Source organism: Protopterus annectens, chromosome 2.part0 (genome assembly GCF_019279795.1).
Source record: "Protopterus annectens isolate FY-2018-M chromosome 2.part0, PAN1.0, whole genome shotgun sequence".
NCBI classification, from domain to species: Eukaryota; Metazoa; Chordata; order Ceratodontiformes; family Protopteridae; genus Protopterus; species Protopterus annectens.
The window spans coordinates 1,632,480,815-1,632,505,214 of NC_056728.1; the positions used below are offsets into that span (position 1 = coordinate 1,632,480,815).

The window sequence follows — 24,400 nt, forward strand, 5'->3', positions numbered from 1 at the left end:
CCTTGTATGTGATCTTGTGACTGTGTCTACTGCTAAACCATGTGTTGACCACCATCAAGCCATTTGCCAGACAAGACCTCTAGAAAGGCCCCTCCTTCCTTACTGCTGTTGCCACACCCATGTGACCAAGACAATCCTAATATCCTTTTGTGTGTGTGCCGCAACATGTACATTCAGGTCACCCATTAACACCAATTCATGCTGTCCTGCTTTACCTAGTAGGTTCTGCAACTGTTGTTCTTGACCCTACTGTGCGGCATAGGCTGAGATTATGAACAGTTCACTGTTCTTACATTGTAGTCAGATTGCCACGGGTTTGTTACTAAATTCTAAAGATATCTCTCACTGTCTTTTGAAGCATCTCCCTCATCACAATTCCCATTCAATTTCTAGTTTGTCTTCTTCCAGTGTAGCAGACTTTGGACCCCAAGCGAAATGGCTTTGCTGCACTGCCCTTCCATCTTGTCTCCTGGATATATAAAACTACAAAGTGGCTCTACACTGAAAACATTGGCACATTCTGGAAACAGCCTTAGAGAAAGTAAATCCTTGACAGGGAAATCTATGTAACATGTTCTCCTCCAAGCCCGAATCAGAATTTGGAGGAAAAAAAAAAGTCTTAACCCATTCCTCTCCAGATTCAAATTCTTGAATCTCTTCAGAAAAACAAAACTCCCTTTCCCCATTTTTTTTACCAGAAACTACCCGATAACGAGACAACAACCTGTACAAGGCCCTGAGCCAGACTTAGTAAACTACTCCTGTCCAGTATAACTGGAGCAGGAGAAGATATTCGGTTTAGCTTTCAGTTTCATTCTGGACAGGAAAATAAAGGCAGACAGAATGTTTAATGACATCAGTTTCACCAGGGATGAGCATAACATTCTGGTTGAGAAAGGGCACTTTCCCAGCCCCCCCCCTTCCTAACTAGACAAAAAGTGCCTCTTCCTTGTCCATTATGGGGATCCCAATGGCATTATAGGACTTTGCTATCCCCCAGTCCACAGAAGTTATATGGGGAACACCAGAGGGATTCAGGAAAAAAAGATGACTAGTCTTAGGAAAGACTTATAACTTGCTACGTCAGCTTGGTAGGCAATGTCTTATTAGAAAATGTATAAAAATGAAAGCATTTCCTGTTTCTTGTCAGACAAACTCTGTAATAGCACGTTTTTGTCTCCTTGCTGCAAGATTAAAGTGCCTTAACCTGAACCTACCGTGTTTTGATCATTTTTAAAGTATATTTTTCATTCGACAGTTTGGTCCTTCGGACCGGAAAGTACCTCTCGCTCTAGGCCTAGGTCAGAATATGGCCGCAGTGGCATGTACCTGTATGGAGAAGAGGCCAAATCGCCTCTTCTGTTTTGAAAGACCTCCGACTGAATTGTCGTTCGAAAGAGGCCAGCCACTGTTTCTAATCTGGGATTGGAGGACGAGTCAACAATCCGGTGGATCAACTCACAGAGGGTCAGGTAAGGAGGAATTTACCTTTTTCTGTTTTAGATCTGGGACTAGTTACAGAACTAGTTTTTGTCAGGAGGATTTGCATGTGCAGATCAGGGACAAAAAGGTTACTGTATTGTCAGATCAGGGAAACAGAATAGGTAGACAGTTATGCTAGATAAACTGTGAAAAGGTGTAGAACTGTGGTACCACGTGATAAGAAGGGTTACGTAACAAACTACAGCTTAGCTAAGGCAACATGGGAAATCAGTGCACGAAAAATTCCCGAGACCTGCCCCTAACTGAAGACGCGAAATATATGCAATTACAGCGTGTCGATAATGTTAAGTACTATACGAAATGGGTTGAAAAATACAAATTCGATGGTAATTTAGATAAATCTGCACTTGTTAAACTTGTCAGACAACTGAAAACAGACGCGAAAGGTCAGTTAAAAAAGCAGCAGCAATTAGGAGTCCCTCAGGCACATAGGTGGCTTGAGGAAGCAAATCGCAGAGAACAAAAGATTAAAAATTCAAAAGCAATGTTCTTAGACAAAGAAGATAATAACTTGGTAATAGCAACGGACCCTCCTCCGCCCCCTCCACTTCCCTTACCAAAATATGAAGCGAGTGGACAAACCGATCCACCTCCGCTATACCCAGCTGTTCCTGCAAAATCACAACCGTTTGTTAGGGATCCTATCGAGACTAGGTCTCAAACACGTAACTTGAAAGGGGAAACTGAATTATATGAGATGAATAAAAATTCACGAGCTATGAGTGAGGAAGAAATATGTCCACTCATAGAAGTACCGAATCCACAGGCAGGGCAGGCAGGACAGGATCCAACTCTCTTGGTTTATAGACCGTGGACACCGGAAGATATCCGGAAAGCCACAGAGGGAATTCCCCATCCGAAAGTTAATTTTAGAAAATTTTTAGAAGACTTACAGGGTATGAGATTAAGTTACCATTTGAATGGAGAAGTAGAAAAAGTAGTTAGACAAATTGTAGGTCCAGATTGGCACATGATCAGTGGCAACTGGAATCCTCGTGACGCAGAGCTCAGACCACTCCCACACAGTAATGCAGAATTGGATAACAGAGTAAAAGGTCTGACAGACCGAATCTCTGAAAAGTGGAAACCTAGGGCTGATTGGACTTGCATTAATCAGTGCATACAGCAAGAAAGTGAAACTGTTGATAGATATTATGCTAGATTATTAGAGTGTTTTAATAACCATTGCAGAATGCAGATACCTGAAGATCAAACACATGATTCCCCATATGAGTAGCAGCTAAAGAATGCATTCCTAAAAGGTAGTATTACTCCCATTAACAGCTTTATTACAAAGCACATGGCAGATCATCGTACAGGTAGATTACAGTCATTACTTGAATATGAGAGACATGCCGAAAGGCATTTTAATAGCAAAAGGAAAAAAAAAGCTCAAGTATTTGCAGTAGAAGATGGGTCGGAAGTCTTTGTAGTACAAGCCGGGAAAAGGGTAAGAAAAATGCCCAGGGAAACAAGCAATCCGATAAGCGATCAGAAGATTTTGAGGAAAGAAAGAAAAGGGGTGAATGTTTCAAATGCGGTGAAAAAAGGACATTTGGCAAGGGATTGCAGGCTAAATAAAAAAGTAACAACGGAAGATAAGGAAAGTTGAGGAATGACTATATGATAGTCAAGAATCACTGAATGAGAACAAACAAGGCCAAACGAGAGTGTGGTAGCAGGGATAGAGGATGTACATGAATTCGTAGATGATGAAGCAAATGAAATTTTGGATTTAGCATTATTAAGCTTGGAGCTCTACTTAGCAGACACAAAACCGGAAGTTACGCTTCTGGTAGAAGGGAGGGAAGTCTAATTTTTGTGCGACTCAGGGGCTTCACGGACCCGGATACATCCTTCCAAATTACCGGAAGATTCAGAATCACCACATTACATACTAGTAAAAGCAGCTAATGGACAGCTGTATCGGGAGCCGCTCTCTCATGACATAGCAATAACTGACCCCGTTTCAGGATTGACCCAGAAAAGCAAAATTGTTGTCTCTGCAAAATGCCCAGTAAATCTCTTGGGCACAGACTTAATACAGGTATTTGGCATAGCCATAGTCCCAACCATGCAGGGTATGGAAGCACAGCGACAAATGGATACTTTTGTAGTGCGACCGGAGGGTGAGACATATTATTGGTACAGCCAGGACTTGGTTACGACTGGTCCAGGGGCAGTAACCGAAGAACTGATGAACGTAGCCATCAGTAAATCCCCCTCCCTTGACACCGACACAGCATTTGTTGCATTGTACTCTATATTACTGTAATAGACCAGGACCTGATAAAGAATATGAGCAAGAGTTGTTTAAAAACCATGCTAATAGGCTAGTATTACGAAATTTGTACTGGGACACAGAAGGAAACAGTGTAATAAGCTGTTAATTGCCCCAGGAATTCTTAGCACTTTACAAATCTAATCGATTGCCACATGTGAGCTTAACTGAAAATAGAAATTTGAAGTGGGCAGACTTAAGAGAAAAAGTCACGAGGTGGGAAAAACAGACAGACAGAGTTAGAACTCTCTGAACAAGGAGTACAGAAGCAGAAATTGAATTGGATAACACAGACACACCCAGCTGTGCACTCACAGGCTAGTGAGGATAGCTGAGTATTACTCTTACTGGAAGAAGAGGAAAAAGCCTTACGAGATATACCAGAGACTCTCTGGTCAACAGGGAAACCAGATGTAGGACTTATTCGTACAGCAGGACCAGTTACTATTACGCCAAAGTCAGCATTTAGACCTCAGAAAAGACAGTATCCCTTGAGAAAGGATGCAGAGATAGGGATCAAACCTATAATAGCAGCCTTACTTAAGGAAGGAGTCTTAATAGTAATACACCCTTATTTCCGGTCAGGAAAGCAAACAGGGAATGGCGTATGGTCCAAGATCTACAGGCTGTAAATGACGCAGTTATACCCAGGGCACCAACGGTGCCAGATCCACACACCTTATTAAATGATTTGAAACCTCAGCAGAAGTATTTTTCTGTGGTAGATATCAGCAATGCATTTTTCTCGATACCAATACACCCAGACAGCCAACATTGGTTTGCATTTACATTTCAGGGGAAACGATATACATATACGAGGCTACCACAGGGATATTGTGAAAGTCCAACGATATTTGCACAAGAAATGGCAAGTAACCTGGCGGGATTTATCCCACCGAAAGGTAGTCAGATTTTACTTTATGTAGACTATATTCTGCTGACAGCCCCCACCCAGCAAGAATGCAGAGGATACCATAGCATTATTACAATTTTTAGCTACTCAAGGACACAAGGTAAACAAAAACAAACTATAACTTTGGAGAAAACAAGTTAAACACCTAGGATATGTAATATCCAAAGACGGCAGAATTTTAGATGAAGACAGAAAAACAGCAATATTACAAGCACCTAGACCAACTACCAAGAAGGAAATGATGTCCTTCCTGGGAACTACTAACTTTTGTCGGAGTTGGATACCGAATTATGCTTTGGAATCTGCTCCACTGACTAACTTGATATTCAAAAAGCCGATGGCAGCACAGGATTTATTACAGTGGACACCAGAAGCAGAAGCAGCTTTCTGCAGGCTAAAACAACTGATAGCATCTTCCTTAGTTTTAGGATTACCAAACTATCATAAGCGATTTTTTTCAAACTGTAAATTGTAAGCAAGGTTATATGACATCAGTGTTGACAAAGCATCATGGGGACACAACGCCCTATAGCTTACTATTCATCACAGTTAGACCCAGTGGAGCGATCCTTGCCCCACTGTGTACAAGCAGTAGTTGCAGCTGCAATGGCAGTGCAGGTTTCAGCCTCAGTAGTGTTGTTCCACCCTCTCACATTGAGAGTGCCTCATGCAGTCACAATCATTTTATTGCAAGAAACAGTAGCATATCTTTCACCTGCTAGACATCTTTCCTGTATGACTATACTGTTGAGCCAACCTCATATGACAATTGAACGATGCACAACTTTGAATCCGTCAACTTTGCTCCCAACCCCTGCAGATGGCAAACCTCACTGCTGCCTGCAGGAGATTGAACAAAAGACACTACCTAGACAAGACCTTACAGATGTTCCCTTGGATGATGCCGAGGTGACATACTATGTGGACGGCTCGTGCAGGAGGGGTCCTACAGGACAGAATCTAGTGGGGTATGCAATAGTTTCTGATACCGAGATTTTAGAAGCAAAGTCTTTACCACACAACTTATCTGCACAAGCAGCAGAATTGATTGCCTTGACAAGGGCACGTACCTTAGCAGAAGGTAAGAAAGTGAATATTTTTACTGACAGCTAGTATGCTTTTTCTACTGTACATGTTTTTGCGCAGCAGTGGAAAAATAGAGGAATGATAACATCTACTGGTAAACCAATTAATCATGCGCAGTTTATTTTAGATTTATTAGACTCTATTCAGTTACCTCAAAAATTAGCTATTTGCAAATGCATAGCTCATACCAAGCAACAGGACAGAATTTCAAAAGGTAATGCGAGGGCTGACACAGCTGCAAAACAGGCAGCTTCAGAAGTTTTTCTTTTGAGTGAGGAATTACAACCCTCTGAGATTTTAGATTTAGAAATGTTAAAAACAATGCAGACACTTACTACAAATGTAGAAAAACAAAAGTGGATAAAACGAGGAGCAATCCTTGAGAAGGGACTGTACATCTCCAAGGAAAAGAAACCAATTCTACCATCTAATTTGTTAAACAAGGGAGTTTCCCTACACCACCGTATCAGTTTCATACTATTTGTATGGATTTTATAGAACTGAACAAATGTGAAAATAAAAAGTACTGTCTTGTCATTATAGATATGTTTTCTAAATGGGTGGAAGCTTTTCCAACTAAAAATCCAGATGCAGCTACTGCTGCAAAGGTCCTTGTTAAAGAAATTATACCCAGATTTGGCATGCCGGAAAAGATTTATAGTGACAATGGCACACATACAGTACTACAACTTAGTCATTATTTCGGTATATCATTGAAAAACCACTGTGCGTATCACCCCCAATCTTCAGGATTAGTAGAGAGGCACAATGGGGTATTGAAGAATAAGCTTAGGAAATTGATTAGTGAGACACAAAAGAACTGGGTGCACTGTTTACCTCTAGCACTGTTGAGCATGAGAACTGTTCCAAATGCAAAGGGATTAACTACTTTTGAAATTTTGTTTTGGAGGGCATATTATACACCTCGGTGGAAACCTAGGAGGCTGACAGTTCACTTGCAGGGTATACGAGGCGATTTTTGAATAACAAACTTTTGCAGTTAAATTCTGTTTCAGATAAAGAGCAACCGAAATCGGAAGCAGCTGTAGCCCCAGGCACCTGGGTCTGGGTGAAGATTGTGACAAAAAAGAACTGGGAGTTCTCCGAAGTGGGAAGGGCCGTACCAGGTACTACTGTCGACACCCACTGCAGTCAAGATCACGGAGCGAGCATCCTGGATTCATTTGACACACTGTAAATTGGTTAAGAACTTTGAACTGGACAAAAACCTTGTTACTGTTGTACAACGAGAACAAAATGGCCAGGTATAGAGTGAATAGAGACATTGAGCAACCTCAGACAACTTGCATGATCATTTTGATAGCTGTGCTAATTACATTGTTCTTTTTGTTGTGGCCTTTCCTTTTTCCTGCCACAAGAGTTGAACTGATTAAACGTGATGAGCCAAACATAGACTGGCATCCGAACTTTAACACTTATCAGGCGATTACACGTGTGAATGCGGAGACTTTTAATGTTTCGAACTGCTGGGTCTGCACGGCCATACCAACAGCATACGAGGGAAATGACTGCTATCCCCATAGGGGTCAATGAGACCTGGGAAAATCTGGTTTTTGACACTGTAGCTATTAAAGCATATGGATAAGGTAGCACTGTATTTGCCTGTGACACAAAAGGGAATTGTATGTTTTTACAAAAATGATACCATACAGGTGGGTTGGAGCAAGTGTAATGTGACCGTACAATATAAATGTTATACAAAAGCAAACAATTTAGGTGGATCTTGTAGTACAGATTATAACTCATTTCTTAAATCTATGCATAAAACTCTTGATCAGGTACAGCGTAATCCTATCTTGTGATAGATAGGAAAATGTTTCATGCAGGGCAGTCATTTCGTAACAAAGTAACCACTAAAAGTAGAGCACTGTTATTTTGTGTGTGGTAAAAAAGCATATAAATGGTTACCTGAGAATTGGTCCGGCAGTTGTTTTTTGGGATACCTGGTCCCGGCCATACGACACACTGCAGTCTTGCCTCAGGGAAATATTCGAAATACCCGAGATGTAACCACAAGCACTTTGTCAGACTAAACACAACTAGCTAAGGCTAACCAATTTCTTTTTTAAAGGTGAGAATCAAACACACCTTAACCATTATATTAACCACCAACCCTAACAAAAGAAAATTAAGTTAGAGGTATAAAAATATTCCTCTTCCCCTGCAAAAGGGAAATGGCTAATTTAAAAGTACCTTCTCTTACTCAAGACAGAAAAGTACAGATGGAAATGGAGCCTCAGCAGGAAGCTCCTTCAATTTAGAAATATCATCCAGGACAATCTTAGGGAGGCTAGAGGTCTCTACAGAGTCCAATACAGTTAAAATGGCACATTCGTCTAAACATTTTAGAGGGACTTACTTTGGTGGAGGTTCTGAAGGTAATGGAAACAAGCAAATTCCCCGTGTTTGTGAAACCAGCCTTAAACAGAAAGCACCATAAGCCTTATTTTTTTAGCAGCCTGCTTAAGCCTAACACAATGCTTCTGCCACTTTTTGATATGGGCTCAAACAAACAGTGCATGTGTGCGTAAACAGTCTACCATAAATTACATGTACCGATAAACTTCTAAACTTCTAAACCACTCCCGGAGTGCTCATTGTCAGCAGTGGAAAATCTTCCGGACTATAAGATTTAAAGATGAAAATCACAGACAAAGAAAAACGAATGCACACATAAACAGTAATAAAGAGAGGGAGAGAAAACTGAATAACTGCAAATAAAAACTGTATCTAGCATTACTAAGGAGACTGCACTAGTGGAGACCACCAAAGACAAACAAGGTTGTTTGCATACAAGCAGGTATCATGCCACCTATACCAACAGCAAGAATAGCCATCAATTCCTTGGTGGAAAAGCCACTACCTGCATAAATTCTAGCCTGGAAGTGAGATACAGAAGGCAAGTGATCCTAAATTTTATGATTTAGTATTGGTGACCCTCATAGCCTAGTCCATGAACATACCTGTGACCATGTTTAAAAAAGAAAAAAATGCTACCCCCCTTTAATACAAATTACAGATATTTGCATCTCTTTGTGCATCACCTACCTCCAAGATGCAATGTCAAAGCTGCATCCAAGTAAGCACAAAAATGCATGCATAATAACCTTTCATCCCAGTGCTGAAATGTAACGCGACATTCAGACTTACCCTTGCCAAAGGAGTTCATCGTTAGCCAAATCCTGCCAGACACATGAAGCTAAGCAAAGGTCAGTAGCATTTAGATAAGACAAGATTGTAAAGCTGAGTTCAGGAGGCAGCATTTCTAAGTTGATAAAACCTTGCTCATCTCGGGTTTTCCTGGCCTTTAACAGTTGATAAAGATCAATCCCACTTTGACCATTCCTTCGTCCAGCTATGTTAGCATCATCAGCTCCAATTCTTCTGCAGCGTTCTCTGCACAGGTAGCCTTGCTCATTATATCCATGATGCTGCAGCTGCTGGTTTCTAACGACTCTCCACAACCCCTGACCCATCTGCAAATCTAATAAAAATAGGACATCAAAAATGCTACATGCAGTACGCACACAACGGAAAAAATCAATAATCTTTACTGGTGAAAACAAAAAGACATTTTCAATGAACTGCATGTTAAATATTTTTATAGGAGACAATGTGTTAGAAGTTAGTTTACTCAGTATTTTTTAGTTAAAAATGATAACAGCTGTGCTTTCTGCTTTTGCTAACATTTTTGGGTGTCTATGGTAGGATGACAATACACTGCTGGAATCCTTTTTCACACTTAACTATAGGACAATGCCTTGCATGGAACATCAGCAATTGAGGCCAAACAGAACGGTTAACTCCATAACCCCTAGTCATTGTGCAATCAACCTCCACACTGCACTTATTATTCTGCTCTGCCTACCTGTATCTATTTAACTAAAGCATGCTTCACATTTCTGGGGGGGGGGGGGGGGTGCCTCAGAAAATAAAAACAGGATTATTAATGCTAACTGAAATTAAGGTGCTGGATGTGTTGCTAACAGTATTTAACTCAATTAGGTTAACCTATCACACAAGCAAAAATGTGAACGGACAGTACTACAATCCAAGTGACACTGTTTAAAAACATATTGCTATCATTACATATACAGTTTCAGCTACTACCCTTGTGCATTTGCCGAACACAATTTAGGTCTCAAAACTGTGATGTGATAGACACAGCTAACCAAGCTAGTCACCAGATACATGCATCAGAGAAGAGCTACAAGTGCTAAAACCAGAACAAGAACAAAGCACAAGCACTGGATCATGACCGTTTTAAGCAAATAAGATACAGCACTAGGCCAAAACATTTAGAGAAGTGAACAACTGAACAGATACTTTTGCATATGTCTGCAAAGACACTACTTTACAAAGAATACTATGTGCACATCTGAACCCTAACAATAAGATGAATGTAAACCAATGTTTTTAAGATCAACTCTTTGCACAGGGACTGCAGTGATTAAATGCATACTCATCCATATCCCACTAGGGAAAAGAAAATGTGCAAATCACTGTGAAAGGACAAAGAAATAATTTAAAGCACTAGTCATTTAAATTCTCAACTTCCACTACGCCAAAGATTCAGATGCAAATATTTATGTTCAGGTAGCACACACCTGTTAATATTCTGCCAGCTTTGCAGTGGAATGCCAACAGTTGTCAATGCAGACTATCTGCATATTATGGATCTCAGAGCAAGCATATTTCAAATGGCAAAGCATACTTTGAGATGGGTCTATATTAGATACTTGAAGTTACTGAACTTCGAATACGATATGATCGACACCATATCGAAGTCCAGTAACATCGAATACCCAATAAAAAAGAAAGTCAGGAAACAAAACTACTTGCTATAAGCAGGGGGGCAAGCCCTGCACCCCCCCGCTACTTAAATATACCAACTCCGTGACTGCACTACATTGAAGTAAACGGAAATCTCCCCTTACGGAGATTTCAGTCTACCTCTTCAGCGGTTTTGCTGTTCAGGTGTCAATGTCAGATTCGACATTGTGAACATAAAACAGGATTCAAGCTTCCCCCAAAATTAGACCTTAAGGATACAATTAGACAGAAGAAGTACAGGGTTCTATTGTTCATTTTATTTTTATTCTTCCCTGTGAAAATAAACGCACCACTAAAGATCACATTACACTGACAGTCTCAAAAAACTCCAGCTTTACTCTGTAGCATATCGCCTACTCAGAGGTGATCTCTGCCTAACATATAAAGCTAATTCAAACCTAGAGCTGTTGGGACATGCTACACCTAAAGAAATCCCAATCTCTCCAAGCTACACACTCTAGGGACCTAAACCTTGTCACCACAATAAACAGGGCATGCTGGAGGGACAGATTCCTGTCCCAGAGACTTCCCATACTCTGGAAACAAGCTACCCATCTATGTCAAGCAAAGTTCCTCATTAGTGCTCTTCAAGAAAAAATCCTGATGAGTGGATGGGAAATAGGAAATGCACCCAGAAGATCACTTCTGTGGCCCTGCTCGACAGGGGCACAGGAAAATAACTTTCTTGGGTGGCGTAAGCCAGGGAACCTTGTTGGCTAGGCTTACTTAGGCCCTTGGGACGACAGCCTAGTACCTACCTATGAATACAAAACTGCCACTTCAATCAGCTGGCACACTGATATTATAATTTATGAAAAGTACCACTTTGTGAAAGACTGCTGGTCCCAATTAGGCTTTCTGTAAAGAAAATAAATGACAGCAATCACTCTTGAAAAAGTGTTCAAGCTTATGCAAATAACAGCTTAAGTGTTTTTGTTGCTTTCCCCACCTTAAGTAACCTGAAATGTTAAATTAAGCAAAATATTTATTCATTAAAAAGGTGACTTGGTGCAGTTGGCAGAGTCCACTTTCAGACTTAACACCAGAATATGCCACTAGTGTCCACAACGCACACACAGTAAATGTATTACATTTCTTGGAATATAATTCAGTTTCACCAAAACAATTCTAACATGCTCTTTGTTGTTCCAAAACATAAAATTAATTCTGTCCTATTTTCACTACTGAATCTTTACTGATCTCATTTGTTTAATTCAACATTCCAAAAGTTGTACTATTTCTTAAAAATACGTGCCAAGTACTGAGATACTGGATAAAAATGTAGGTACCAAGATCCTGAAAAATCATTTTTATAATTGTAAAAAAAAAAAAAAAAAAAGTGACTCAAGGACAGCTACACTGTAAACACATTTTCTTTCTGCAGAAATAATTTTCCTATAAAGACGATTATCTCAGTACTTGCACAGATTTAAAAAAAATAAACAAAACAAAACAAAACATGACTTAGCAATTTCCTCCTCTTTGTGGGGTTCATATCCTAGTCAGCTTCCTTGGCACACACTATGTTGGGGCCAAATGAAATCTCATGATACTTTGTATAGGAATTAGTTTTCCTTGCTGCTGCTTCATTAACTACCACATCTAAAAGTTTTCCAACAAGAAAGATAAACATAGCTAGGTGCATGTAGTTTTCTTTTCTTATTTTATACCCACAGAGGTCAAAGTTAGTCAGGCCCAAAATTCAGCTTTTTTACTACATTCTCATGTAAGGCTGCAAACTCTCTCTCTTCCCCAGGACTGAGAACCTATTACAACTTTTTACTGTTGGTTATTAATATTATTACTATTAGAATGTTTATTGAAATTGACTTTGTAGTTCTGTCTTTTTGCGGTTCTGTTACGTTCCTTGAAGCACTGAGCTGTCCAGGGTTCTGAGGTGCTGTGTATTGCATAATGATGGTTTCCCACTGCATGCAGGTGTTGCCTGCATTGCCGACTTCCCACCCACATTCTTCAACCACCCTAAATGTTTGGCTGAGTAGTACTGACTCATTATATGGTATAGATATAAAGTAGTAAAAACTATTTTTTTAAAGAATGTTTTTTATTCAGTTGTTCTAAAAAGTAAAAAAAATAAATAAAATAAAGAACTCTGCAAAAGAAACAGACAATCTGATTTCAGAAAAGCATTCAAGGTTGGTTTTGCTGATTTTGGTAATAAGTACCAGACGTAGTACCAGGAATCAGCAAAACCAAGCTCAAATGCTTTTCTGAAATCAAAATTGTTTTACCTTTTACAGCGACTGAATAAAACGCATTCCTTATTAAACCCCCCCCCCTTTTTTTACTTATATTAGTCTGAAGATGAATAAACTTCATAACCACTTAGAGCAAACTCACTAAATTAGCTGAACTTTGCAAGCCAGAAAATACGACAAATCTGTAGGCTGACAGGGAAATCTACATGGATTTTTAAACAGATGGCGTAACATACTTGTTTCTACATGTACTGTTACTGCAGACTATTAATAAGAAAGTATTAGTCTATTAAAAAGTAGTCTATGGGTCCAAAGCTCTACATTAAATCCAAACAGTAACAGAACTAAAGGATCATATGAAAAGATACGTTTGTGTGAAGTATTTTATTGGTTTTATATATATATATATTAATTAGAAGTTTCCATATGGGAAGTCCAGTTTTTAGAACAGCTCTGAGGGACAGGACTCCAAAATATGCAAAAGGTGATAGCAGGTCCAAGTTTACAACACAGACATTTTAATAACAAATCCCCAAGCATCAGCTTTATATACAAAACAGACTAGGAAAATGCAACATTTGAACTAGAAATGAAGTGTTTTACTGGTTAACATTATGAATTCAGGTTGTATCCTTTTGGCAGTTCAGGATCCATTCTTTTAAACTACTGTGCATTTTTGACACTTATATTCAATGATGAACCAAAGCAAGCCAGTCAAGCAATAACCAAAGAAACGTTGCCAATTACAACAGCCTGTATTCACTGCCAATAACAGAAGGAGCAATATCACTTAATTAAATGTAAAATTTATTACAAAATGTAACACTTTCATCTTGCAAAGTTAGGACATCAAAATAAAACATTAAAACAGCCAAAACACTTCAATATAAAAATTCATATCACAGGACATACAAAGTAACCAATCACATCAGCACTGAATCTGCACATAATGAACATTAAATGTGCATACATGAATAAATATAGAATAGAATAATGAATCTTGACTCTATTGCCTAAAAGAGGCCATAACTATTACTATAAAATATACCTCATATTTAAAAATAAAAATATGATAAATATATATATATATATATATATATATATATATATATATATATATATACACACACACACACACACACACACACACACACACACACACACACACACACACACACACGTATATATCACTCCTGGGTGGGACTAGTTATAAAAATTTGCAAAATAGCTACATAGATGTTCATTTGAAATCAACCTCTCCAATATTAAAGTTTAGCTGACCTTAATTTCAGAACACTAATTTTACGTTTAATTAAAAACTGATTATTATTCACTGCTGCTAACAGAAACACGGGCTGTTGTAATTAACAGACACGTTTAATGGGTTTAGCTTTATATATACACACACACTTCAGTGTACACTGCTCTGCACTCAAAATTTATGCTCCAACCAAAACTACTTTACTTAGCATTCAAAGTTAATGTTCCAACCCAAACTATACAGATTTACCTAATGCTACAATATTGTTAGGGTGCCAGGCAAAGATGCAGTCTTCTACCAGCAAAGTATTCGTTCACAAATGTATTCCTCCTAAGCCAACTAAGCCAATTCCCTCAAAACTACAGTCACTAATAGCCAAAAGCATGCAATATCATAACATTCAAAAGGACCATGTTTTTCTCGATCCTCAAATTTAGATGGAACATTTTCTGAACATGTGTTCACATTCAATACACTTTTATACTTGGTTTAATTTCTATTAAAGTAAAAATGTACAGTAACAAAGGTATGGGATCTAGGTCCAAGAAAGTCAATGTTCTGCTATATTCAGCATTTGTCAGACCCATCACAGTAAAACGCCTCCTTTGCTATGTATCTAACCAGGCATATCAAACAGCTGGAACACCCACACAGGTTCCTCACTAAAAGACTACAGGGCAGGAGTAAAATGTCCTATGCAGAGCACCTCAAGGTCCTATCCCTGTATTCAGTCTCCTACAGGCTGTTGAGTGAAGATCTATGCCTGGCATACAGGGCATTGTCAGACCCCACTCTGATGGGCCTCCTGCACATCCACAAAACATACAGCACCAGAGTTATTCATTCTAAAGATTTAAAACTTGCCTGTGACATACATAGAACCTGCTGGAGAGATAAGTGTGTATCCCAGAGGCTACCCAGTCTCTGGAACAAGCTCCACATCCATGTGAAACAGAGTTCCTCCCTAACCCCAATTCAAGTGCAACTTGGACAATTGAATGGGAACAGGAAATTCATCCCTGGCTTGGCAGCTAGGTCTCTAATGGACACAGGTAACCAGTAAATGTTTCATCTCCCAGGCCCCTCCCTGCTTGTAAATGTTTCATCTTTCAAGACCCTGCTTACACTTAGCAAGGGTGCCAGACATTGGGATGCATGGCTAAGCTTAAAATGGCTCTTGTGGTCATTAGCCTAGTGAACACCTATAAACTATCATCTTATTTGACATTTGTTTACCAGGATAGTCCACCTGAGCAAAAGCCCTTTTTCAGTGAAGGCTCTGGAAGAAAAAGCTCCACAGTACAAGTTAGCAAGAAAATTTACAACAGTAAATATGAATACAGTGAAAAAAAAATTACAATAAAATAGTTAAGCAAATGTACAGTATAGTAAGAGGCATTGTAACAGAAGAAAAACCGTAGCAAAGAAATACACAGTAAAACATTTGAATGGATTTACATAACACATTGGGTTATCTTCAGAGGGTAATTGTACAATACAGAGCAGTTAAGCGAGTTATTTCAGTAAGGAAAGGAGGACTAGAGAGGCTGGTGATAGAGAAAGGGGTGGGTTCATGTGGGATGATTACAGAGGCAAATCCATGTGGCATTAAGGTACCTTGAGAGTATGGATATAGGAAATGTTTCTAAGGTTCATGGGGAGCTTGTTCAATGCAAGAGCAGGGAAGTAGCTATAGAGATTTGGTCCAATATATTTTTTAGGTTTGTGAATTTGTAAGAGATTTTAGTCAGAGCTTCTGAGGGATCGAGGGGGCTTATAGAGGAAGACAAGTGAGGAAATGCTAGGTCAAGAGGAAGCCTTATTAAAATAGTACGGATAATGACAAGTTGGGTAAAAAAACTCTAGCCAGCCGAGTGTCTGGAGAACGTGACAGTGGTGTGATCTTGGGGGGGGGGGGGGCAGATTGGATGCAAATCTAGCAACTTTGTCGTAGGTGGTTTCAAGTTTGGAAAGTAGTGAAGACTGTAAGTTGTTTAAAATTTTAGAGCTGTAAAAGAAGTTGGGGAGAAGGTAAGCTTGAGCTAGTAAGATCCTGGATTTGGGTGTGAGGAACCTTTTGTTTCTATAGAGCAAGCCAAGCTTTTGGTGGGTTTTCTTGATGCAGTCAAGTACATGAAGGTCAAATTTTAGTTGATCGTCCACTATTACCCCAAGCAGTTTAGTGTGCGATTCAGGTATGATTGTAGTGTTGTTGAGGGAAGAGATGGTGAATGAGGATTTATGATAGTAAAGGGATTTTTAAAGGGATTTTTGGAGGAAGAGTAAGTTGTTTTGTCTTTTTAGGGTTTAGTATGAGTTGGTTGTTAGCAAGCCACATTTCAGTGAGGTTGAGAGATGTTTGTGTCAGGGTTAGTAGGTCAGTGGGACTGTCAGCGATAGAAATGATGGTGGAGTCATCTGCGTACTGTATGAGGGAAGACTGAGGACAGGATGTGTGAAGTTGATAAGTAAAACTATTAAGGAGGGCTAAAATAGAGCCTTAAGAATGCCCATTTTGATGGGGAGAAAAGGAGAAAGAGCAGAGAGCCATTTTACAGACTGCAGTCGGTCTCCAAGGTAGCTATTGAACCAGGAGATGGTTGCTGAGGAGAGGCTGAGATAGTTTGGAGGGGAGGATGGGCTGAGAGACAAATGTGTCAGACTTTGGAGAGATCTAGGGAGATGGAATTAGTAAAGGAAAAGTGCAGTAGTGGTGCTGTGGTAGGGACGGAAGCCACGTTAAGTAGGGTTAATTACGTTTTCACGAGTAAGACAAGCTGAGATTTGCTTATAAACACAGTGGTCAAGAATTATGGAGAGGGGAGGTAGTATGGCAACAGGTTGATAATTAGAGCTCAACAGAATTTCCACCTTTGTGGATTGGTACAGTGTGGAATTTCTTCCAGACGGCAGGAACAGTGGACTCACTTAACTTGAGCTGTTTTAAGAGGATGGGGACAGGATATGCTATGGAGTCAGCAGCAGCTTTTAGGAAGACAGGTGGCAGGTTATCAGCTGAAGGGGAACCTGGTTTAAGTTTGATAAGTTTTTAGATGTAGCTGGTTGGAAAAGGATTTAGTGAGAAAGAACTGTTTTGCAGTTGGGGGTGTGGTCTGGTTGGGTGGACAGTTTGCAAAAGTTTGCTGATGGTATCTATGAAGTATGAATTGAAAATGGAAGCAGTATCAAGGGGTGCATTATTGGGGCAGGGGTTAGACTATTTGTTTTACCAAACAGCAGTCAAAAGAACTTTCCCTCAGACATACAGCAATGTTGGATGTGTGATGGGAAAGGCAGGGGTAATTGGGAACATGTTTTTTGGAACTGTAATAAACTGGCAAAGCAAATGTATTTATTTCCATTTGTTAGATGCAAAGTCCCACTGGGCAAATAAGCCCGTTTTCAGCAGAAGCCCAGGGAGAAAAAAAAAAAAAAAAAAAAAAAAAAAAAATTAAAATATACTACTAAATGTTATGTGTTTTTTGTATTACATACACAGCTCCATATACAAAGCTTCAAAAAAACTATTTGTTGTACAGTACTGCACAATAGACAGAATACTCAGGATTTAGTAGCACTGCATAAGTGATGATAAATAAAACAATTAAGAAATAAACAAGTATATTTTGCAGCAACACAGCCAGCAATGGGTGCAGTTAGGTAACAGTACATTAAATCAGATATCGTTACCTACATTTTGTCATGAAGAATAGAAGCCTAGAAAACAAACAAAAAAAAGAAAGAGTCACTGCATGTATATGTACATATGAGGCAGTTTAGGAATAATTGCAACTAAGAAAATAATTATTTTGAATTAGAATATTAGGACCTAAATTGTGCCGAAAAATAAGCATACTTGTGTTAGTGTTAAAGAATAAAAGGAAAATTCACAACTGTGGGTAGTACAGAGGTGACAAACCCTTGTCACAATGCAGGAATGTTCTGAAAAGGGTGATTGATAAAAATGAACACGCAGAGTAGTAGAAAGTAAGACAGGAGAGGAGCAGTTCAAATTCAGATCAGGATGCATTTCAACTAACTCAGTGTTTACAGTTAAACAGAGTTGAGAAGAAGCTAGAGATGAGGAGTCAACAGAACATTTCTAGAATTAAGAAAGCATATGACGACAAGGTCCCCAAGACAGCCAATTTGGGCAGTCTTGTGGTGGTTCAAAGTCCCAGAAACAGACAAAATTAGTTCAGGCTCTGTACAGGGACCCAATGACTCAAGTATGTGTAGTGTTTAGCCTCACAGAAGGTGTTCCCAGTGGCAGTGGGTGGGCATCAGGGTTTGGCTCCTAGTCAAATGCTGTTCACACTGATGGACTACATTAGTAAAGAGGTTGGAGGCGACAGATCAGCAAACCTGCTGCATGCAAATGTGGAACAACAAGCAGACTTTGAGTAAGAACTTCAGCAGAGGACAGGGGAATGAAATACAAAACTGATGACACGAGATGAAACTTAGTACAGATAAGCCAGTTGTAATGGCAATAAATGGGGAAAATTAGTAGCTGAAAATTGAGGCAGAAGAGAAAATAGTATAACAGGTTAACAGCTTCAAGTATCTGGAAGGGGTGGTTAGTCTGAATGACGAGTTCAAAGTTAGAATCATAGGGGCTGCCTCCAACTGGCACACTGCATCAAAGATATTACATATGACAGAAGAATGCCAAAGAAGCTGAAAAATAAGGTGCACAAAACAGTGGTGCAACCAATACTACTGTATGGTACAGAAACCTGGGCAGTGAAGGCAGAGCAGTCAAGGAAAACTAGAAGAGATGGAGATAAAGTGCCCTAGGCAGGTGGTAGGACACACACTGTAGGACAGATGAAGAAATGAGGACATTAGAACAAAAGCCAAGGTAGCTCCAATTGCATAGAAGGTCAAAAAGAACAGATTATGTTGGTTCAGGCCCATGTGTAGACAGGCAGAAGATAGTGTGAAAATGATTTCTGACAGATAGGAAGGTAAGAGAAAATAAGGGTGTCCCGCAAAGAGATACATGGATGTAAGAGAAGACCTGCGACAGTCAGGCATGACTGTCAAAGAAGGTAGGAGTGTGGCATTAAATAGAGAGAGTGAAGGCAGATGACATGCCACCCTGACCCAATGTATAAAATGGGGAAAAAGGGGGTTGGTGACAGTGAATATAAAATCTAAACTGCTTACATATATTAAGGCCTTTCTAAATTTAATGCTACTGACTGCCCCCCCAACCAACAATAACTGAAATACTGAATATTGTAAAAGAGAGAAAAAATGGGAGTTGGGGACTTCAAGAAAAGGGAAGGAACATATTAAATCTGGAGCATTTCTCCCCGGGCCTCCGCTGAAAACAGGCTCTGTGGAACCTAGTCGGACATTCCCGGTCAACAAATGTTAAATAAATAAATAAAAAAAATTAAATTAGAAATAAATGGAATCTGTAGAACAACACATGCATAATAACGTTCAGAAGAAGGACTGACATTTAAGGAAAGGCAAGAAGTGAGCAATTTTTGTAATGCTGAATTGCTGGAGTGAATGGCAACTGTTATATATATATATATATATATATATATACTGCATGAAAAATGTTGCTTTTCTCTCTTTTATGTACAAGTATGTCATAAACCACACTGAAGATTTTCAAGAAACAGTCCCTTGCCTTCACTATCCAGGTGAATCTCATCATTCATGTTGATAACACATAATAAGCTGATTATGAATGCTGACGCAATCATAATTCTTTGCAGTGCATGGAGCTTTATCTGCTCCATGTGCTACTAGTTACAGGGAAAAAACTAAGTGTTTTGCTGACTTTCAAATCTGTAAAACAGTTAGCAGACGCTGCCAGAAAGGCAGTGTAACATTGTACATCTCGTTTACAATTTACCTTTCATACCGCTCGGCTGTCCAGATCTTTCACCTCATATGCTTGGTTTGTTAGTCATAAAATCTGTCTTTTTTTAGACAAACCACCTGAAGTCCCTAAATAGTGACTTTGGAGTTTCAGAGTTTGTAGTTTGTATCCTTCAGAAAATGCTAACACAAATCCTGCTATTCTAGGAACTTTCTAAGTTCATTAGAAGAACGTAAGGATGCATTAGGAGTACAAACAGCAAGTAGAAACATCTTTATTTCTGCTACTGTCACTTGCTGGTCAGTACAGACATATTTTAAGGCCTAGCGCTAAACCCTACCTTAACATTTAAGGTTGGGTCATGTACCACTCTGGCGTTTAACTAGTTTGTCTTTTTCTGACTAGCAGATCATAAATCACTGCACTCCATGCACTACAAATACGTATCTAGACTTCATACAGTTGCCTTAAGTGAAACTAATGGCAATCATTACTTCTTGTACTATGAACTGGCCGAGTCTCCATGCTTGCAACTACGAATATGTCGGTGTGGTTTGTTTCATTTACATAAATGTATGACTGCCTATGTAGTAAGAGATGGTTTAACAAAATATTTTTTTGTTTAGGTTCATAGGTAGGTACTAGGCTATCGGCCCAAGGGCCTAAAGTAAGCCTAGCCAAAGTTCCCTGGCTTATGCCACTCAAGAAAGTTAACAAAAAAGGCAGTAATAAAATTATGTATGTTATGCTGCTTAGGTTATAGCAATATATATGAAATATATTTGTTATATTTACATAGTTTTGATTACTTTTATATTACTGTAAATTTGCCTAAGCGACAAGTGACAATTCAATAAAGGTGTTTGAAAATGGATACATAGAAAACTACATCAAGCCATTTAAGTCAAATGTCCCAACCAATTTCTCCATAAAATGTATTCCATCCTGTTTAACAAAGTTTTAGACTTCTTGCATTTGTGCAGGATATATCAAATTGATCTTAATCTAAACATAGATGCTTGCCTCAGGTTTTCAGAAACTACCCTTACGATTTTCAAGAAGCAGTCCCCTGCCTTTGCTATTCAGATAGATAACAAAAACAGCTCAATAGTAGAAAAAGATGGAGAGGGAGAAGGATTTGCCTTGAGTCTTACTAATCCAAGTAATGGTGCATTGCTATGGATGGCAAAAATATACGGTCATCCTACTGATAGGCATGCAGCAACATCATTCAAGCTGCAGGAATTGTTCTGAGTACAACATTTTAAAACTTGTGTGTGCTTCACAATGTTTACTTACTGGACATGTTAAAGTTTTATAACTTTTTTAATATGTACATACCACTCAGTACTAATTTCTTAAATCCACTAACAAAACTTAATGCAACAAGTCAAGTTCAAACAAACACAACGTACTATCACATGAAAACCATGCAAAATTTAAAAATCTACAAATTTAAGGAAAGCAAGAAGTGTAATACTTTAAATAAAAAGGTAACATGAAAAGTTATGATATTGGACACTACCTATTTAATCTAAAAAGTTACATTTACATATTCATTGAGTATGGAAAGCACATAATGCCACTGCAGTACGGCAGCCCATTAAAACAGCCATTACTAGTACTAATAGTAAATAACTGGAGCATCTATTTGCCATTTATCGTGAATAAACAGAATAGATAGTTCTAAAACATACCAAGAAGATTTGTTTCTCTTCATTTTGCAGCCTTGGATGATATTTTAGTCAAGAGACCGTGAAGTCTGCGAGACATCATTTAATTTTACTCACAACAAGCAGAATACAGAACACATTCTTATTTACACAAGCCACAATGAAAGCAAAAATGAGAAGTTATGTACCTACCATAACGTTCTATGTTAGTTGTCTTCTTCTCGCCTTCTTTCTTGCTGGATGGGTTCGGAGCCGATCCTCAGCTCCGACTCGGCTTATGCCAAAGCTCGAGAGCTATTTTTACCGGCTCGAGGTAACCCTGTATCCCACAATGCTAGGCGCTAACTACCCAGATCTCGTTTGATAGCCAACACTATAGCAGTTTTGCCCCCAGAACAAAGGAGAGAATGGCATACTCATGTAGATAGCCATCCCAAGAAAAGGATGGCCACTGGAGACCATAGTGGGAGAAAGGCAAGGCTCCTTAGGATCCTAACTGTCTGTCCAGGCTAGGGGGTTGGAGGGCGGGATGCAAGAAAGAAGGCGAGAAGAAGACAACTAACATGGAACGTTATGGTAGGTACATAACTTCTCAATGTTAAGTTGTCAATCTCACCTTCATTCTTGCTGGATGGGACCTCGTCCCTAGCACCTTAATTCTGGGTGGCTCGTTGGAACAGACTCTTGAGGACTGTGGAACCAAAGTTAGCTCTGCTTCTGGAGGCCATGTCCAATTTGTAATGAGAAATAAAGGTATGGGGAGAGGCCCATGTGGCTGCCGCACAAATTGAATCTAAGGGCAACCTGTCCTGAAAGGCTATAGACGTAGCTAAGGCTCTAGTTGAATGGGCTCTAGGTCTTGAAGGAAGCTTTTGACGCCTCAGTTCAGATGAAAGTGATGACAGAGACCAACCATATAGAAAGGGTTACTTTGGAAACTGGAAGGCCTTTCTTCCCTTCAGCATGAGATGGGAAGAGCTGGTCTGATTTCCTAATTTTCTTGGTTCTATCCAAGTAGTAACGGAGTTGGCGATGAACATCCAAGAAATGCAACTTTTGTTCCACTCTGTCAGAGTAATTAGGGAAGAAAACTGGGAGAGCGATAGTCTGGTTTAGATTTGCCTCAGAAGATCTTTGGTAAAAAGGAGGGGTTTGCTCTGAGGGACACTATCTTTACGGAAAACAAGATAAGGAGGACGAACGCAAAGGGCGTGAAGTTCTGAGACTCTCCTCACAGAGGTTATGGCTACTAGAAACAAAGTTTTCCACGAGAGTAACTTCAAGGAACAGGAAGCAGCAGGTTCAAAGGGAGGGAGAATCAAGGAGGTTAAAACTAGATTCAAATCCCACTGCGGTGGGGGATGTCTAACCGGGGGCTTGAGTAAAAAGATACCTTTGAGGAATGCTTTACAAAGTTTATGAGACATAATGGAGGAGTCTGCCAAGCCAACATGAAAATATGAAATGGCCGCTAACTGGACTCTTGATAGTGGAGGAAGAAGAACCCGAATGAAAGAGTTTGGCCAAAAAAATCTAAGACCGACTGGATAGGAGCCACAAATGGGTCTATGTTCCTAGATTTTGCCCAGAAGGAAAAACGTTTCCATTTGCTGGCATAAATCCTCCTGGTAGAAGATTTGAGAGAAGCTAAAATGATGTCACGTACCGAATGGGAGATAAAGGGAAGCCTGGCTAAGGTTGGAAGTGGAGCCACCAAGCTGTGAGGTTGAGAGAGGGGAGAGATTGGTGCAGCTTGCCCGACTGATGGGTCAAGAGATCTGAAACTGGGTCCAGATGCCAGGCCTGCTCCAAGAGGTAATGGTGCAGGAACGGAAACCATATTTGTCGGGGCCAGTACGGAGCAATGAGGATCATCGTGGATCTCAAGGCGGTAGCTTTTCTGAATCAACTGAGTGATTAATGGAAAGGGGGGAAAGGCGTACAGGAGACCCCGGGGCCAATCGTGGACTAGAGGGAGAATCAAGGAGGTCAAAACTAGATTCTAGAGCGTCTCTGGGAGGGTGGCCGGGAAGAGTGAAAAATTCGTGGCATTTGCTGTTCTGAGGTGTAGCGAAAAGATCGCAGCAAGGCTGACCCCATTTTTTGAAAATTTCTTCCACTACTGACTGCTTGAGAGACCACTCGTGTGGCTCTGCTCAGCCTGTCCGCTATGAAGTTGGACTTCCCGGGGATATACGTTGCTATCAGAAACCATTGAGAGGAGATCGCCCACTGCCAAAGTCTGAGTGCTTCTCGACATAAGGGATAGGACTTGGTTCCACCCTGCTTGTTGATGTACCACACTACGGACATATTGTCCGTCTGAACTGCATTCGTCCCGATGGGAAGAGTCCTGAAGGGCTTGCAACGCTAAAAGAACTGCTCTCATCTCTAGGACATTGATGTGCAGGTGGCACTCGAAAGGTTGCCAAGTGCCCTGGACCGTCCTGGGGGGAGAACGAAGTGTCTGCCCTGAGACACTTGAAGGGAGACCATCCACCAAGACAGGTGTTTCTTGCATGATTGGGTTATCAAAATGTAGTGTGACATCGGGAGCTGCTGGAAGGACCACTGAGAGAAGAGCATCCATTGCAGGAGTCGCATGTGGAATCGAGCTAAGGGAAGTAAAGCAATGGCAGCCGCCATGAGACCTAGAGTCTTCAGTACAAACTTGGCCTGAATTTTGTTGTTCTGAAGCAGGATATGAACATGTTCGCGAATATCTGCAATTCTCTGAGCCGTCAGTTTTGCAGAGAGTTCGACTG

The 24,400-nt window shown here is 39.9% G+C and overlaps 1 protein-coding gene across 1 annotated transcript in view; it reads right to left on the reverse strand.

The window, feature by feature from the left end:
* FBXO8 (F-box protein 8) overlaps positions 1 to 24,400 on the reverse strand; it is a 361,063-nt gene that overhangs the window by 298,495 nt on the left and 38,168 nt on the right. Inside the window, exon 2 of the mRNA XM_044060422.1 lies at positions 8,955 to 9,288. Coding sequence (XP_043916357.1) covers positions 8,955 to 9,280 — 326 coding nt within the window. The 5' untranslated portion in view covers positions 9,281 to 9,288. The remainder of the gene's footprint in view (positions 1 to 8,954; positions 9,289 to 24,400) is intronic.